Here is an 18,352-nt window from a genome sequence, read left to right on the forward strand (position 1 = left end):
CTGTGGAGGTGGGTGTAATAAAGCTTTACCTTCAGCAAAAAACCTGGAACGAGTTTCTCGGGAACAGTAATCGCTATTTTAACTGCTTCTTTTGCCAAATCAGCATTTTATCTCGATGTTTCAGTAGACGGTGCCACATTTGCGGCTCTATTAGTTTTAGCCTAGCCTAGCTAGACTAGCTAGATGACTTTAGAAAATCGGAAATGAATATACAATTTATTAATTTCTTCTATCATTCTCCTCACAGAAGAAAATCCCTAAATCATCAAAAAGCAACAAGTATTTTCCGATCCCAGTTTACATTATCTGAAAATCCCTCTCTATTAAATGATTGTCAATATTAATTCCTTCTGCACTTGTTTTTATTTAATAAACGTTTATCGTTTAAAATAGGTACCTACTGGACTAGTAGATTTTGATCCGATATTAATAATTATAGTCAGTAGTTCCAATAATTTCCTACCAAATCCATACAGTTATTACCTAACTACTTATTATCGAAGATTAGGTTATAGTCCAGTAGAATTAGCTTTTAAATCGGAAATAATTCCTACAAAAGATTTTATTGCTTTAATGGCTTCATTGGTTGCCCATTAAGACTCTCCTAAGTTTTCGACTTCGACGGAGTTGTGCTTAAGTGGTGGGGGCCCCCGAAAGGGGCGCTTTTTCGGTTTTCCAGTTATACCGCGTAAAGGACTTACCCTATCGAAAAATGGTCTTCCTGATGGTTGAAGGGCATTTAATTCTGCATTAAATAAGATCAAATTCATATGTTTTGAACAAACCGTTCTCGTGCAAATGTTCGGCAAAGTAGAAAATATGTGTATAATTAATGACCCTCTCCACGTCCAATGGCTCGTTACCCGCAGGCTTCCAAGTCTTGAAAAGGAGCGCCTCAACCAGTGTAACCCTATCAAGGCATATGAGCTGGATTCGCCGATCCTTGTTCGTCCCAGCCGTTCCTTAACTGCGNAGGAACGGCTGGGACGCACAAGGATAGGCGCATCAAGCTCGTAAGCCTTGATAGGGTTACACTGGTTAAGGTGGCCCTTTTCAAGACTTGGAAGCCTGTGGGTAACAAGCCATTAGACGTGGAGAGGGTCATTAATTATACGTATATTTTCTACTTTGCCGAACTTTAGCGCGGGAACGATTTGTCCAAAACATTTGAATTTGGTCTTATTCAATGCAGGATTAAGTGCCCTTCAACCGTCATGAAGACCACTTTTCGATAGGGTAAGTCCTTTACGCGGTATAACCGGAAAACCGAAAAAACGCCCCTTTCGGGGGCCCCCACCACTTAAGCACAACTCTGTCGAAGTCGAAAACTTAGGAGAGTCTTAATGGGCAACCAATGAAGCCATTAAAGCAAAAAAATCTTTTGTAGGAATTATTTCCGATTTAATCAATTTTTGTGTTTAATTCTACTGGCCTATTAGGTTTCCAAATATGAAAGACCCGGGTTATTTTCCGAGGAAATGCCGATACTTATAAGCTGAATAAAGCTGTATCAAACATATTGATTTTTTAGATAAGAGATATCAATCTGATTCTGAACCGAGCTTCTAATGATTGTTAATATATCTATTTACTTTTAGCTTGGATAGGGCCATTCGTTGGTTATGTTAAAAGAGCTTCTGGCTATGCGCGGATCTATGTTGAATTGGCAGGGGTACAAGGTGGCAGGGCAGCGGCAGGGCCGCGCCTATCGATCCGTCGCGGCCCGCCCGCAAGCCCGACACCTTTCATTACCTTCAGCTTCACTGCAACATAGTTGTTACCAACCACAGATAGGTAATTTAAAAAATAAACTTCATCATTAACGACATGGATAGTTTCGCCTTTGAACCTATTAGGGATCGTTATTCTTATTGCAATTTTAGGTAACGACGTTGGTTTACAAATTGCTTTAACAACGTAATAGTACTGTCCATAAGTTCCATGATATGCGTTAATCATCTTTGAATCCAAGTTTATCAAGCTAATTTAGACAAATGGCCGCGTCATAAATTGTTTTAATTATACAATCATTACAAATAAAATTTTCCTTTACAGTCACATTAGAATATTCCTTGTAGTGTGCAACTCATACTGGCATGTTATTTGTTGTATATTTAACTTTGTTGTCTGTTGGTGGCACGTGGCGTTGGTTAGATGCAGGCAATGGATTTACGTAACTCGACGCCAGCCAGCACACAGAAATAGGCACACCACCTGTCTCACTCCAATGTGGAAAACATGTCCGTAGTTTGACGTTTTAAACACGCCGCTGAACTCGTTTTCAGATACGTATCTTATCACCAATAATAATTGATAGTGCCATTTTCGTAATAGAAAAAAAAACGAGTGTTGTTGGTTATTCTCAGTTGCTCAGCTGTTGATATTTTCATTCCCAAAATGTGCACGAGGCAGACGCAATTTGTTATCGTCCCTCCCTGGCATGTTTACCATCGTTAGCTGGTTATCATAATGCAACACGGTCGGATTGTATTCCACGAGTAGGTTTTAAACCCGCAGAATGAGATACAATATTGGCCTAGTTGCGCACATTGCGTAAACGACCGTAGACTTGAACTCATTCTTTCATCGACTGACATACATTGAACGTATACTAATCAAGAATTTGTAAAGATCTGCAAAATTAACACTTAATCGCGTTATTCAACGAGTTCAAACTTGTATTGTTTTCGAATATGGTGCAGTTCTGCATTCTGGTTGAGGGTACGTTGTGCAAGCGACGCGGCCCGACCGTCACGAAACCTTTTGGCTCCATGTCGATGATGTTGCAACACCATAGCTTTCACCGCTCGATCGGAATCGGCGCTGTCGCTTTAACTTTTGAATAAAACCATAGTTTTTTGTTAAAACATTCCACCATTCCTTTCCATTTACAAGTAAAGAAATGTGTCAAACTTAAATATCTTAGTTTCTGCGGCCTCTGTAGCCCTCACTCGCTGGGCACGTTCTTTGTTCTCCCGCGAGAGACTATTTTTGCCCCGTCACATTTGCATGTTATTTCAGTTAATTGGGTCACCTACATTTTTGCCCTATGAGACAGTATTCTCCTAAAAATATGGTTATCTGGTATTTGCGACGTCTTGAAGTAACTAGCGTAATGGGTTTATAATCAACCCTCAAATTGGCTTTATTGATCGCGTTGTATCCAACCAGACGACGTGGTATTGATACGATGTTGTAGCTATGGCTATGCGATGCAATGTGTCTGCGCTGGAGGTTAGTGCCTAATGTAAATGTTCGTGTTGCTGTGTTGAACGTATGCTCTTTGCAGTGTGCTCTCTCTCACATTATTAACGGCAAGATATCTATTGATCGCTGTCAGAAAAACTTAGCTGCGCATCTCTTACAATTTGGGATTGAAGAAAAATTATAAACACAGATGTATGCTCAGAATGTTTCACAATGCGGAAGTCACCCGTTTTATTCCTCGCCTAGTTTGTTTCTGATGACGCTTAGTCTTACAGAAATAGAAATTCCCAAGTATAGTGGATAGAAAAATCTACGTATCTTGATGCCCCTATGTTATGTATGGTAGACTTGGTAATAACAAAATCTATTGTATATTGATACCTTCACTAATGAGACGAAAATATTGCTAGACTTAGACGCAAGAAATTTTAATGAGCTGATAGAATAAAAATAATGGCAAGGTTTGAAAATAAAAGCTATTATTAACTTCACATTTATGGCTCAGTAAATATTCCATCAAAAAGACTAAGTAGAGTACACGCATAGCTTGAATATCTAACGAAAGTGTACCTACATACAAGCTAGTCTGGTGGAGATTCGCGTCGCCTATGCACATTATTAATTGAGTTCTGATTTGTCTGGCTCGACTATTGACTATATTTACAGGGGCTTTTGGCGAAGGGTCGCCGAGGGGTTCGTTAAACCGCTAGGGCTAGGGCTCCAGAGCATTTGGCGGCGGGGGCGCGGACGCACTGGGCCGGTCGATGACTCCTCCTGGGGTGCACCCCGACAGATTGATTTCGTTGCACTCCCGCTGACATTCACATATCCAATCTAACACATTTCTCGTTTAGAACAAACTTTCTATAAACTGTAGCCTGTTCAATACTTTTCTTGTAGCATTTCAGCAATAACGGAACGGAATTGTGAGTTTTCTTGTCACGCTCGCTTGCTTACCGTGTGTTAGTGTATTAAAATGACATAACGCGCGATTTATAGAATATAGTTAATAAGTTAATAACTGAAATTTTATTGCACTATTCCTTACTGGGTAAATTTTTACTCAACTTAAAAGTTAATTTTCTTGTTTAGTATCACGAAATGCAAGATGCATCCTCTTTGTTCCACGTATCGCTGGCATATTGGAAAATCTTATGTTCCTTTGTTATTCGGTTGCTCAAGCGCTTTTATACACCGAAATTAAAGTCATTGTTAGACACGACACAAAAGCCAGTATTCCAAACAGTAAACGATCATTTCCGTGACGTAGTAGGTGTATGAACTGCTGTAGGTGTGCGGTGCGTTTTTGGATCGGTTTGGTTAATTGGCAAAAGCGAAGTGTTTACAGCAGTGTTGCCGAGGCGAGCTGGTTTCGCACGTGGCCGCTGCAGCACAGCCGGGTTGTCGACCCGCGGCCTTGGGGCGCAGCCCCTCGCTCCGTACCATTCACCATCATGCTATAACGCACCTTACGACTCCACACTTACAGTTGAGCATCAAATACACTGAAGATCGCTTAAATTTGAACAAAAACTCGCCAAAGTTAATCTTTAGTGTATCGAACGTTGATATCTCGTTGTAGAAGGTTAAGTGCTCCGTTGTTGAAACCAGTTGGTCTTAAAATAAAACTAGGTAAGTAAATAATGAATATTATCTTGTGGTATCACATCAGTAGCATACGGCACAAAGGTCATCTCCTTCACTTATTGAACAACAATGGAGAGAATACGGATGAAGGAGAAAATGATTATCTGGCATTGGAAAATCAGTTTGATGCTTCTATGTATGTATTCTGTTGTAAGAATATTTATGCACATTGATTGTAGATTTACAGTGAAACTTATTTTTTAACGTTAAAAGATTTTGTAAAGACCATTATACCAGTACAAGCAATGGACGTTTTGACTTGTAATACCTACCAGTCATATGACACGAGGATAAGCGTTTGTATTCCGGAGTCAAGGAAGGTCACTTTGGAATAACAAATCGACAGGCGGCGCGGTGATTTGTTGTTTTTTATTCGCCTTCGCTTTGGTCCACTCACGCGCAGTTTAACAACACAGGGTCACGTGACTGTAATAGGAAATTTTATAGTGTACGTAACTCGGCAAGCAAGTTAGTGTAACGGTTGATATTCCATAAAAGATGTAAACCTGGGTACCTGAAAGCTGATACTATTGTTAGTAAATACGCACGTATTTTCTTAAAATCTACCTGGCAACCGCACCTGGTGCAAGGCGTGTAGTTTCCATCCCGTAAGGTGGGGATATGGTTTGAATTGAGTGGACAGGTTTGTTATAAACAGGTTGGTGTTGCTCCTTGCTCGGCTAGAACTGCCGGTACCGTTTGCTTTGACTTTCTTAGTATAGCATAATGATGACAATTAATCTTCTAGCTACAAGTCTACAATTCCAAATTATTTCATTTCCATGCTTACTGCAGCTTCTTCTGTGAGAATATAAAACAACGCCATTTCATATAAATTGAAAGCTGGTGTTTCAAGTGATTGAAAAGCATTTTTTTTTTCGAACACTCGCTGCCTTTGTGTCCTGTTTTGTATAGATTCAGTTCGGTTTTGTTGTATTGCAATCTTGCTAATTTGACGTCTTTAAGTGAAGTGATACTTCTGCGTTTTTTTTTTTCATTTATGGTTTTCTTCTTTTCAATGAGCTTAGTCTCACTTTTATTATTATTGCAACAAAAGGTGGTTGGTTTTGAGTGAAACTGTATACCTACTTTTGTTCTTTATAAATCGTCTTTTGTTCAACCGACTTCTCTCTCAAACACACCATAACTTTAATCTTTAATTTTACCTCCGTCACAACGAAGGTTTCACCTAACGGTCCCGTTTCCTGCCACTTACGTACTATACAAAGGTACGGGAATCAATTGACATTGGTTATTGGCTCAACGCTCAAGTACTTACTAACTAAGGAAGTTCTCGATTTCTATTTTGGGGTTTTGTTTTAAACACATCACCTGCCAAGGCACAGAGCGCTGTGTTTGAGTCTCTGCCCGCAGTATCTTCGTCCTATTTATAATTTAAAATGTTTTTTTTAAATAATGACTAGGTACTTACTACTAAGACTCGAAAAGGAATTAACTCCACAGTCAAGTAATAAACATTTATGATTTTACCGTTCATACATTAAAGAAAGAAATCACGTTTTCGCTTCAAGCACCTATGTAGATTAGTGCATTGATTGATATACACGTAAGGCGCAGGTAGGCAGAAGGCAAAACGAGCCGCACTCGGCAGACTCGAGTCCGGGCATCGCGGTCGTTCACCAGCGCCCGGGCCCTTTGCCCCGCCTACGGGACAGATACACCGCCCTTGATATGCGTACGCGCATTGAAACTCCGATTAATGGACATATGACACTGGCAACCAAACGCTGTAACTCGCGCGTAATGTTAATAGCCCTTGTTATAATGAATACTAAACAACAGATGCTTTGCCCTGTGTTTATTTTAGTTCAAACAACTGATATTGCATAGTGACGTGTTGTCACGCATCAACAATTTTTATGAGACTGCACACAGTATAAACTGCTGCCCGTATGCAACTTATTAAGTTACCCCGATAATTTTTAGTTTACATAAGTAAGTAAACCCTAACTAAATCGTCGATAATAAATTCATAATCCAAAGATTACCTACGTCGCGTCCGGCGGCAGGGTATTTTTGTCCATGTGGTTATGGTTATGTTATACCCACATAGATGTAAATAATGTCAGCAAATGATAACTTGCCTACTTTCAATAAACGCCACACTCCGGCGTTGCCTCATTACTTCACGTGCTGGCTACTACGGCTAGTGGCTGCAATCTGTTGCAGACTGCAGTCTCGCAACCAGGAATAGAACAAGATTCTAAGGGTCAGGCAACTGTATCTACCTAGATTTCATTTTCATCTGAACTTGCATGTTCATCTAAATAATCTAGTTTAGGTAGGTACCCAATTTTATACAGGGTGTCCCCAAATTAGCACGTCACACTAACACTGGAGGTAGCTGAGTCTACGATGCATCGAACAAGCTTAATATGTCCATAGAAAAGTTTCATAAGTTTTAAGACATGACCAATTTTATTTATTTATTAGTTTTTTTTTTTTAAATGGACTTAATATAGGTACTTGTTAGATGCGTCTTATGCTCATTTTCATTTACCTCTGGTGTCAGTGTGACATGCAAATTTTGGGACACCCTGTATATTTTTCTATGACAAAACTTTTTAATACCATTTTTTAAATTATTTTATTTTATTACAAATCCTAAAATATACTTCATTGTGGTAAATAGGTAACTTGGTAAGATACCCCCTATTAGGATCCACAGTAGATTTCGAGCTTATGATTATCTTATTATCCGTAGCCTGTCTTATTCCTTCGGAGGGTCGGAGAATGGAATTACATTATTGTCTTGAACTTTTCCACTACCTCGGACATGCTGCTCTGCTAAAACCATTTTGTCAAAAAAGTGCATGCACAGGTGCGCATTTAATTCGTCAGTCGTCGTGCGGGTACCCACAAAAAACAGAAAGAGAAGGGGATGAGGGAGACAAAAAATATCAATGATCTCGTCTGTCGCCCGTCCGCATCTGATTTTATTGGATTTTATGTTGTGTTGGTAGAATTGGTGCACGGTGTTGCCAGTTTATGTGGCAACGAAACATTTGGTAGCTTTTATTGTATTTGCAATGCATATCGGTCTTCTTTTTATGGACAGCTTAGAGCTGGATCTACCGATTATCTGTTTATTAATGACTTCATTAATGTTTTTGGGAATTCTAGATAGGCAAATATACAATTTTCAGTTTTAAAAATTATTTTGAAATTTTTCTGTCCTAATTTAATTACTGCGTACATCTTAAAAGATTGCTTCTAAAACACGTAATATTTAAATTAGGTACTAATTTTCTTTACGAAGTATTTTAATCTGTGGAATATTGTTATGTCCTTCTTACTGTCATTTTTTTTTAATCTTAATAGTAGCTTTTCATTTCAAAAGCGGGCAACATTATTTCTGACAGCTTGCCAGCTGTGTGGAATGGATTGAAAAATAAATCGAAAAGCTTGGTGCTCCGTCCGTCCTTGATGTGTCATCCATTACATACAATATTTCCTACGTATTTGCCTAGGAGCTCAATAATCCTGTTTCAATCTGTCAAAACGTGTTATATTTCGATGTAAGTGATCTCGATTATACCAGGTTGTGCTAATTAACAAAAATGTTTATGTAACGTAGCATTGTTCAGATCATTGAGTGTGCTTCATCTTTTGTTCCAGATAGTTTCGCAGTGAGTGTGCAGTGCACGTACTGTCGCTGTTAGTGCGTAGTTGACCGTGAAAGTGTGGATAGTGATGTGTTTGTGATCGGTGGTGTTGCTGGGTGCAGTGGATGCAGAGGCAGCGGTGTAGCGCTCGCCCTGGCATGGTGCCGGGCAGGTAGCGCGCGCGGGCGGCCTGCGCAGGCCCCACACAAGCAGCTGCGTTGTTCCCCAGCGTCGTCTATGGCCGAGCAACACATCACACCGTCGTCGCACTCTGCACTCACGAGAGAGTCCAGCGGGTGAGATATCTTTTGTTACTACCTAATAATTTAAACAGCACTAAGTAAACAAATTCATTTGTATCAGCAAACCGCTGCTGCTCTACTCCATCATCTGGTTGACGGACCTAATTTTCGAATATGCTTTGAAGCGCTAGCTGTTTCACATGTGTATAATTCTATGGACGAAAAATTTCACCTATTATATTGACACCATTGAACCTAGCTTTTAGTTAAAATGGTAGTTCCAGACACATATGAAAAGCAAATTGTCTCAAGCCTCTAATTAACATATTCATAAAAAACTCATAAAACTCATTTATTTCTGTAAATAGGCTTAAAAAAAGCACTTTTACATGTCCCAGTATTAACCCTACCACTGCTTCAGTCCAGGACCAAGCTATTAGCAGTTTCTATCTTATTTTTCCGATTTCAATCTAAATATATCAACATATGCCAAGGTTTACACATGTTCATTCAGGATGCGATCTTTTCCTTTATTCCATTGTTGTCTCAAGTACCCTTGCTGTTGTACTATAAATCCTTTGTTATATTATGATGTTTTAAACAGAGTTACATACTTGCATTACCTTACCTTACCTTTTAAAGATATTAATGGACTAAATAAAACATTATGAAATGCCACTGCACAAATCAACAAGTATAAAAAAAATTGATGACTCATGGTTCTTCCAAATAATCAGGTTACTGGAGGAAAATTTTTTTGCTTAGTGCTGACACATCAGCCTTGAAGAAAGGTGACATGAAATATGTGATTGTTAACCCCCTTAGTCACAATAATAATTTCAAACAGTCATAAATACCACTTCATGTAAAGGATGCTTTGTCACTTCATGATAGGGTTTCTGATTTCTCGACTTATTTTTTTTCTCGAGTTTCGGGAATTCTCGAGGCCAAAGTCTCGAGTTTTCTCGGGTCTCGAGTCTTTTAATTAAAACTGTTGAAATCGGTTGAAATTTGATAAAACATTGGGTTTTTATTAATGTTATAATGTGTCTGGGTTATAATCAATAATACTGTAAAGTTTCAACAAAATCCGTTCAGTAGTTTTTGCGTGAAAGAGTAACAAACATCCAGACATCCACACAAACTTTCGCATGTATAATATTAGTAGGATAATTATAACTTAGTAATTAACTAAAGGAACAAAAGTCATAAAGTCGCGTGTACTTTAAGGCGGGTCGCTCACTGGTAAGTCGAGGCGGTGTCGCGGCGGTGGCGGCGCGGAGTCGCGGCACGGTCGAGGATTGTATCTGCCTAGAGTCGAGGCGCAGGCGGCTATGCTTCCTTCACATTTTAATAAAATTCATTCGCCATGTCGTCGTCTGAAGACGAAGACGTACTCGCACTCATACAAGTCCTTAATTTAATTAAATAGAAGACGATTTTGGGTTCACCCGTATTTGAGACAGTGTCGACTATTGACTTAAGGAGGTATCCCGACAGGTTCAAAAAGTTTTATGGAATGTCACCAGAAACATTCAATTTGCTGTTGGAAAAAACAAAACATAGTTTACAGGACACTCACTGGCGGAAATCAATTTGTTCCAGTTACTATAATCTGATCGTGTTTGATCATAAATACAAAGATTTAATTGAACAATTTCAATAAATTTTACGTTGGTTTCAAAATCGTCACGCATTTTTAAAACGTCTAAACACTGCTGCTCACGAAACGAAATGACAAAATGGCGGTGGAGTCGAGGCTCGGGCACGATTGAGCGCGCTTCCTTGCCCCCCGCCTCGACTTCACCTCGCCCGTGCCGCGACTCTAGTATATGAGCGCACTGCCATTTGTTTCTAAAGAAAACCTAGTTGCAGCGTGCCACTTACGCGTCCGCGCCTCGACTTCGCCTCGACTGTTGATCGAGTGAGCGACCCGCCTAAGGATTAATAACCATAAATATCTGGAGCTCCAATTGAATCACTTGTTTTCCAAAGAACACAAGTCCAAATTAATTGAAAATTTACGATAATAAACCTACATTTACAAACAAAAAAAAACTTTTAAATAAATTTTTAAACTTAAAAAGATAACGACTTGAATAAACGTATTTACGAGTAGGTACCTAAACTAACAGATAGTTAAAAAAAAAATTTCAGTCTTTAAATCAGTCACTTATACAAACATAATAAAATATAGCATACTCGTAGGTGAACATTATTAGTTTCGGTTAAGATCATTACTTGCAAATCAAATTAGTTAAAAAAAGGAAAGACTAGGCCAGTCTAAACGCAACGTTAACCTATTAAATAATTAAAAACTTACTTTTGTCTAAGAAAATAGGCTTTCAAGAATATTAAAGCTTCAAAATCGAAACTCGAGAATTCTCGAGCTCCGGTAATTTTTTTCTCGTCTCGAATGAAGCCAAATTTCTCGAGTTTTCTCGAGTTCGAGAAAGCTCGAGCAGAAACCCTACTTCATGACAAATGTTGATTTCACTATGATGAAAAGAGATAGCACTGTTCAGGTGACTGGTGTTATAAACATCAGGTATTATTGTATTTTTCTTATCAATTCAGGAATAAATAATGACTAGTGGGTCATTCCATCGTTTCNAATTTACTTTATTTGTACATAATATGCTTTTCTGTACAAATTATGTACTATAAGAGCTAAATCTATAAGATTAATTAGTAATCAGTGACCATAATAGTGAATAACATTTTAATATTCATCATTATGAGCAATGTTTTGATCATTGCATGGCTATACAATCCTTTATTTAATTTTAAGGTTTATTTATGTGTAAAAGGTGCCTTAATGCTGTGTTTTAACAACACAACTGCTAATTATTAAGCAAGCAGCATAATATATTGGAATTTATAACATGTTTTAAAATACCAGGGACTTAATCTGACACCAGTAGTCTAGTTCATTTTATCATCAGTGATTTGCAATAATAAATGAAGCAGAGTAGGTATACTTGCAATTAAGAGCTCTTTACTAATTAATTATCCCTACCATTAAATGTGAAGCTCTATTTTATTGTTGTTGAAGTTTATAATTGTACTGCCAGAGGTTTAAGACTAGCACTAATCCTTATTGCCTGATTGAATATTTAATGGGCCGTAAGGTATTATAATAAAATACTTAATTATGAACTCCTATGCATTGATTTTATAATATGTTTTGTGCACAATTGTAATGGTTATGATGGGCTTAAAATATCCATTAATTAATTATTAAGCTATGTATCTGTTTTTAGTTAAAGAATATTAGCAAATCATGTCTAAATAATAAGTAACCAAATAAACTAGCAACAGATTGTTTTATATGTCATGCTTTGCCTATAAATTAAACTAATGATGTTTTTTGCTTTCTTATTATTATAATATGATTGCAACTTCTTACTTATTGACCATCATTTAAACCTTAAGATTAAGACAAATGTGTAAGTTTTACTTGTACCTAATTGAGTGAAAAAATATTAATAGGTCTACTAATCTTAATTAATTGCTACACCTGATTTCCAAAATATTTTGCATTGTTCATTATTAGGTATTTGACGTCATTATTAATCAGTAATTCCAAAGTCACAAATTCTTTTAAGAAAGTTCAATTAGTAGATTAGTTAATTGATTTCGGGAGTAAAACGCGGTTGTCCGTCAAGTACGTATCTTGATACTGAGAATGTTATAAATGTGTCGTAGTGCCGTCATTAACAATAAAATAAGTGACAATTAGAGGGTAGCTGATAAACTTCAAGTTCACCCGAACAGTAGTAACAAACCGGATACGTCAAGCTGTGAGTAAGTACTGACTGAATGTAGGTCCCTTTACTCTCAGTTCAAAATTTCAAATGCATCCTGAATAATCTTTAATAGGTGTGTCAATTGAATAGTGGCGTCATCTCAAAATTTATACCTACCAACCTTAATGATGAATTATTTTTGAAAGTTGCTGAGTAAAAAATTAAGTCAGTCACAGCAATCGAGTTGTTAGCTATCGAGTCGATACCTTCACAATTGTAATTGGTCCCAAAACTCGGCTCAGCATGGATGCAGTCAAAAAAGCTAGCTGTCAAAAGTAGTCAATAGTCATCAATCCCAACTATATCCCAACTATCCCAACTAATATTATAAATGCGAAAGTAACTCTGTCTGTCTGTCTGTCTGTCTGTCTGTCTGTCTGTCTGTTACGCTTTCCCGCTTAAACCTCGCAACCGATTTTGATGAAATTTGGCATAGAGATAGTTTGAGTCCCGGGAAAGAACATAGGATAGTTTTTATCCCGGTTTTTGAAACAGGGACGCGCGCGATAAAGTTTTTCTGTGACAGACAAAATTCCACGCGGGCGAAGCCGCGGGCGGAAAGCTAGTCACTAATAATATGAGAGTATCTTCAGCTGTAGAAGCTTAAGGCACTTGAGTTTTGTTTCGTGTTTATGTAGCTAAAGACATGCGTCAGAGCCTCTTTGCGGTCATTAGGAAATGTCATGCGTGTCTCGTTTTTCTCCTGTGTCAGATAAATGCTTTTTTCAGCAATGTTATCTTCCAGTACTATGCGCCACTTACCATCATGCATTTTCATAATTTGCTTACAAAATAAATTGAAATTTTTGACTTGCGACCATTCGTGCCCTACTTGACGCGTATGTTCATGAAAAAAAAAAACGCGGCTCGATGTTAGACGCTACGTGTTTACGTGTAACACCCTCCCTGCGTCTAACTATATTAACATCGGTTAAATGACATAATCTGAAAATTTTAATATTTTTTTACTTGATATCCAGAGTTTAAGTTTATCCAATCCCCTTTTTGTAACAAGATAATGAATTATCTGCGTTGATCCCGAGATTTAACTCAAGATGCCTGTGGCTTTTTGTGAATTAATAAAAGGACTAAACCCGTCGATTTGAAAAGAATCCTGAAAAATTCGGCCCATGTAAAAAGGACCCAGGAATGGTTATGTTTTCTAATTTTATCTCAATTGAAGTTTTCGATAACTTCTTTCGCAAGTTGACGGTCATTCGAGACATTCGATTTTCTTTTGTGTCTGGCTGATTACACGCAATATTTGATTCATACTTTAAATTAATAATGTCGGTGGCCATCCGATAGTATGTTGTATCTACATGTTTTGATTATTATCATGGGACTGGAAGTGACATAAACTTTTTGTCAGACAGAACGAATTTTCTTTAGAGTTCACATGCTATGATAATTTAATTGATAAATTCCAACTCCTGAAATATTAGTGCATGTTATAAGTAATGTCGTTATATTTAATACAAAATAAATATTGTTAAAACATGAATTACATTGCAACAGGTCTTCTCCTAGCAGGGTGGTGGGCGGCCGGTGGTTGCGTCAGGTGCGACAAGTTAGCCGCAGCCGTCGGAACCGTCACAACGTGACGTCGCCTCTGCCGCGCTCCACCAGCCGACATTCGTCCAGCCGCAGCCGCGCTGACAACGAAGCACAGGCTCACGTCGAGCTGCGAAGAAGCTCGCGTCTAATCAACTCACTGCCCAGATCAGACTACTCCATCACAGAGCGTTGGTCGTACGGAGCCGACGTCTACGAGACGCGCTGCGACACCTCCGACTACAAAAGTGGAGACACTGACAAGTCTACCGCCAATCTATACCCAAAACGTGGAAGAACTTCCTCGCATGACAGGAAGAAACGCAAAAGCCATTCCATATCAACCAATAGCACTGACGAGTGCGTCGCATATTGCACACGCTCACGGACTGCTCTTAAATCTACTGAGAGTGCTTGTGAGCAAACACCGACCAGTTTGAAGGTACAAACGTTATCACAGATATCAGTAAACCAGGACGCCACAGCCACTTCGACGCAGCAGTCGCAACTGAATTCGGAGGGTGGTTTACTTCCACTTGAAGACAGAGATTTTGCGTATTCGCCTTTTAGCTCGTCAACTGTTACAGAATTATTAGACTCCGATTATTCTGTTTATAGTCCAACAGCTAGCAGGAGAAAAGGCAAAAAGAGGAAAAGGTCGTCACACCGATCATTGTCAAGTAGGAAGTGCTTGGATAATTTAGAGGACTGCAGAAAGAAATTTAAAATAGATTCTCATAGTAAAGAATTAGAAGACCCAAGTAAAGACGCTCCTGTGGATTCTAGAATAAAACAAGAGACTGACAAAGTAGACCACGCGACTGCGTCACAAGCTTCGTGCGCATACTTGCTGCGAAATAGATACAATCGTGACCTTGGACCGTCTACCTCAACCGTTATTCGTGATAATTCAGGTAATTAAACTTCACACCTAACTGTAATGTACGTTTTTACAGCCAATAATATGCAGAAATTCGAATCCAATCCTTGATTGATATCAGTAATATTGGCAGTAGTAATAACTTATGAAACTGCCGAAGTGTTTCATAATGTAAATTGGATAATGTCATTCATGATAAGAAAGTTGCATTTAAAATGCAAAAGTATACCAAACATAGATATTACTTGATACTTGATATTTTTGTAAAAGAAATAAGATGAATGAGTTTAGATTCATTCTAACACTGGAATATTTTCATTGTTAACACCTAATATAATTGTTAATATTCAAAGATGTTCCACATAATGCTTATCATGTGTTATCACGTGTATCACAAGTGCAGTCATTCATTGTAGATAATGCCGCACACAGATGCTTAGTCGTGTTTGTATTGTATTGCAGCAAGTCCGTCTACTAGCGACGCGGTACACAACCAAGCGGTAGCTGAGCGCAAGTTTAACGCAGACAGTCACGTTAGGACTGCCACGCCACCGCCTTTCAAAGATATACAAGGTAAAAACTAACTAGCGGTTGCCCGTGACTTTGCACGCGCACAGTCCGAATTCCACTCACACATGAGAAAATTCTTAAAGTGCAAAAACATGTGCATTGTTTATAATATATAATTTGTTTTTCTAGAAGCAAGTTCATCCAAAGCGCACAGTTCTGCCAGCAAGCTTTTAATCGTTCCACGAGACCTTCCATATTTACGTCAGACTAACGCACGGAGGGTAAGAATTTTTAATTTTGATTTGAAAAATGTATTACAATTTTTGGTGCACAAAACTGATTAATGCGTGTGAATATCACGATCCAAGTACGAAACGCATTTAACTTGTTTACAGATGGAATATTATATTCATACTATCATAAATAATTACGTGTGATTATAATATTGTTCATTGGGTTTATCTGGAGTTTGATAAGTTTGTTGTATAAGTGCAGTGTTTATTAATGTAAATAAGGTAAATGTACTGTGATACTTGTGCCTCTCGCTGATGCTCGCTGCGAATACTTGGTAGTGTATAAATGATCTGACCAGTGAACGGTGTGTAATGTGTTCTGTGGCCGTAGAGCATCGCTGCTGCGACGGGCGCGACCCTGGGGGCTTGCTTGACGAGGGGAGCTAGCACTTCGCAGCGACAGAGGCAGGATTCTGCTTCAAAAAGACAAGTAATTTGTCCACTTTTTTAAGGCTCACGTTTATTTTGTATTTTTAATTTATTTCGTTATGCAATCTTGATTTTTCTTGCATGATCTTTCATCATTACGAATTTAATGCATTTATACGATCTGAAACATTGATTGATACATTAACATTTTAATTAGCGTCCTATTTATAAGTCATTAATATCGAAAAATAATAATTATCGTTATGCTAAATCTTATCATGATTTGGTAATAACGTTTAGCGTTTCGAAGTACCTATAAATCACTCATCATTATTAATTGCGGGCCTTTTACATTACTTTTTTCATCCAATAAATATTATGTATTTATTTAATCATGATTGTCCCCATCTGATTATAGAATAAAAGCAGACTATCCTTTATTTAACTTTTGTTGCTCGGAATGCTTAAAGCTTTTTAAGAGTTATTTTTGTAGTTATTCATGTTGTGTTATTTTTCATTTCATTATTCTTGCTCTTAGTATCTTATTGTAGTTACAATGAATGTGATGCGAAGCCAATTGGAGATATTGGCTGTTTTGTGCCTTTTAGAGGTTGTGGCCTTTTTACCCAACCGCCAGAAGGATGGTTATTTAACTCAGTGGGCAGACTGATTTGCTGAGCCACAAACTTCGGTCGGTTTCAAACTCATCATTGTTAAGACTTTTCCAATAAAGATGTCCTAGGAAATTATTCTGTCAAAAGAGTTGAGACATTAGTTGAGCAAAGTGACCTTTTCCACCAATATAAACGACGAAGCTTGGCGGAGCGAAGATGTGTATGGGGCTCTTTTAAATTCCATTACTTTAGCTGCATCGTCTCTTACACATTCTTGCTTGTGTTGCTGGCACACACTCGCATCTCTCGCTTGTTTCTAATATAAAAACCTTGCTCCTCTAGCCTTTTTCATTACAGTTATGCTGTGTGCGAGGCGAGGATAATGGATTGATCCTATTTCGTCACGTAGCAAAGCTTTGGTGGAAAAACAGTATAATTGTTGATATTTGGGGGAGGGAATAATACTTATACGAGTTCACAACCTTAAAAGTTGAAGTTAAAGAGATGGGTCAACAGTTCCACGCTACACTATAGGTCCTAGCGCTTATCTGAGTCAGTGCCTGGGGTATGGTAGCGGCACGGGAGGGTATTTTCGAGACGTCACTCAAACGTCTCTGGACACACAAGGAAACTTCAGATTCCTTTCAAAAGACAATGCCGGAAATTGGCGTCTTTTTTTTTTCGCGCGGCCATCGACCAAACCTTGTTTTTTAATTACAAAATAGTGTAAAAAACCAAACTTAGTATGACATGTATACCTCTAAACTCAGTCTGAACTGAGTTACGAGCATCAGAAGTTTGATGATTTTCATACTAGATTTGCTGTTTGCGCGTAAGTTTTGTAAGAAATTGCAACAAAATAATGACATTGTATGTGTAAACAAACAATACCATCCATTAAAGGCTCCAGACATCAGTATGCAGCAGAATCAGCGCAATAAAAAAATAACGCAATAATTTGTTGCAATTTCTTACAAAACTTGCGCGCAAAAAGCAAATCTAGTATGAAAATAATTAAACTTCTTATGCTCGTAACTCAGTTCAGAGTTCAGACTGAGTTTAGAGGTATACATGCCATAGTAAGTTTGGTTTATTACACTATTTTGTAATCAAAAACAAAGTTTGGTCGATGGCCGCGCGAAAAAAAAAAGACGCCACTTTCCATACAAAATCTGGCATTGCCATTTGTATGCTCTGTCACGTCATAATATGCCAATGTCTCCCCTACTTGCCACTCCCATACCTCAACCACTGACTCAGTCAAGTCTATCTATGAGTAGGTATTCCTCAAGGAACGCTTCTCTCCAGGTATCAGGCAGCGAGGGCGCAGGCAGCAGCGCGGCGGGCGGGCGGCGAGCGCGAGCTCGCGACATGCCGCAGCCGCAGCCAGCGTCCACGCGACGAGACAAACGAGGTAATATGCTAATACCACACGTAAACACAGTGCAATAAGGTCCAAATTAACGTGAGCAAGCGTCCACGCGATGAGACAAACAAGGTAAACCAATATACCACACGTAAAGACAGTACAGTAAGGTCAATATTGCAAAACAACGCTCAAGTCAACCACAGACCAAAAAGGTCCATATCACTAAACTCTT

General features: G+C 38.4%; 1 protein-coding gene across 11 annotated transcripts in view; it reads left to right on the forward strand.

Annotated features, from left to right (window-relative positions):
- The window catches only part of ctrip (E3 ubiquitin-protein ligase ctrip), a 54,071-nt gene that overhangs the window by 4,415 nt on the left and 31,304 nt on the right, over positions 1-18,352 (forward strand). For 3 of the 11 annotated variants that reach the window (XM_028308703.1, XM_028308706.1, XM_028308714.1), the window contains exons 2-7: positions 8,494-8,776; positions 14,050-14,999; positions 15,428-15,538; positions 15,665-15,756; positions 16,100-16,198; positions 18,060-18,165. In XM_028308703.1, coding sequence (XP_028164504.1) covers positions 8,718-8,776; positions 14,050-14,999; positions 15,428-15,538; positions 15,665-15,756; positions 16,100-16,198; positions 18,060-18,165 — 1,417 coding nt within the window. In that variant the 5' untranslated portion in view covers positions 8,494-8,717. Of the gene's footprint in view, positions 1-8,248; positions 8,394-8,493; positions 8,777-14,049; positions 15,000-15,427; positions 15,539-15,664; positions 15,757-16,099; positions 16,199-18,059; positions 18,166-18,352 lie in introns of those variants that run through there. The other 8 variants (XM_028308704.1, XM_028308710.1, XM_028308705.1 and 5 more) reach the window with 8 other exon arrangements.

The sequence above is a fragment of the Ostrinia furnacalis genome, unplaced genomic scaffold, assembly GCF_004193835.3.
Source record: "Ostrinia furnacalis isolate ACB-3 unplaced genomic scaffold, ASM419383v2 OfSCF2491, whole genome shotgun sequence".
In the NCBI taxonomy this organism is placed as follows: Eukaryota; Metazoa; Arthropoda; class Insecta; order Lepidoptera; family Crambidae; genus Ostrinia; species Ostrinia furnacalis.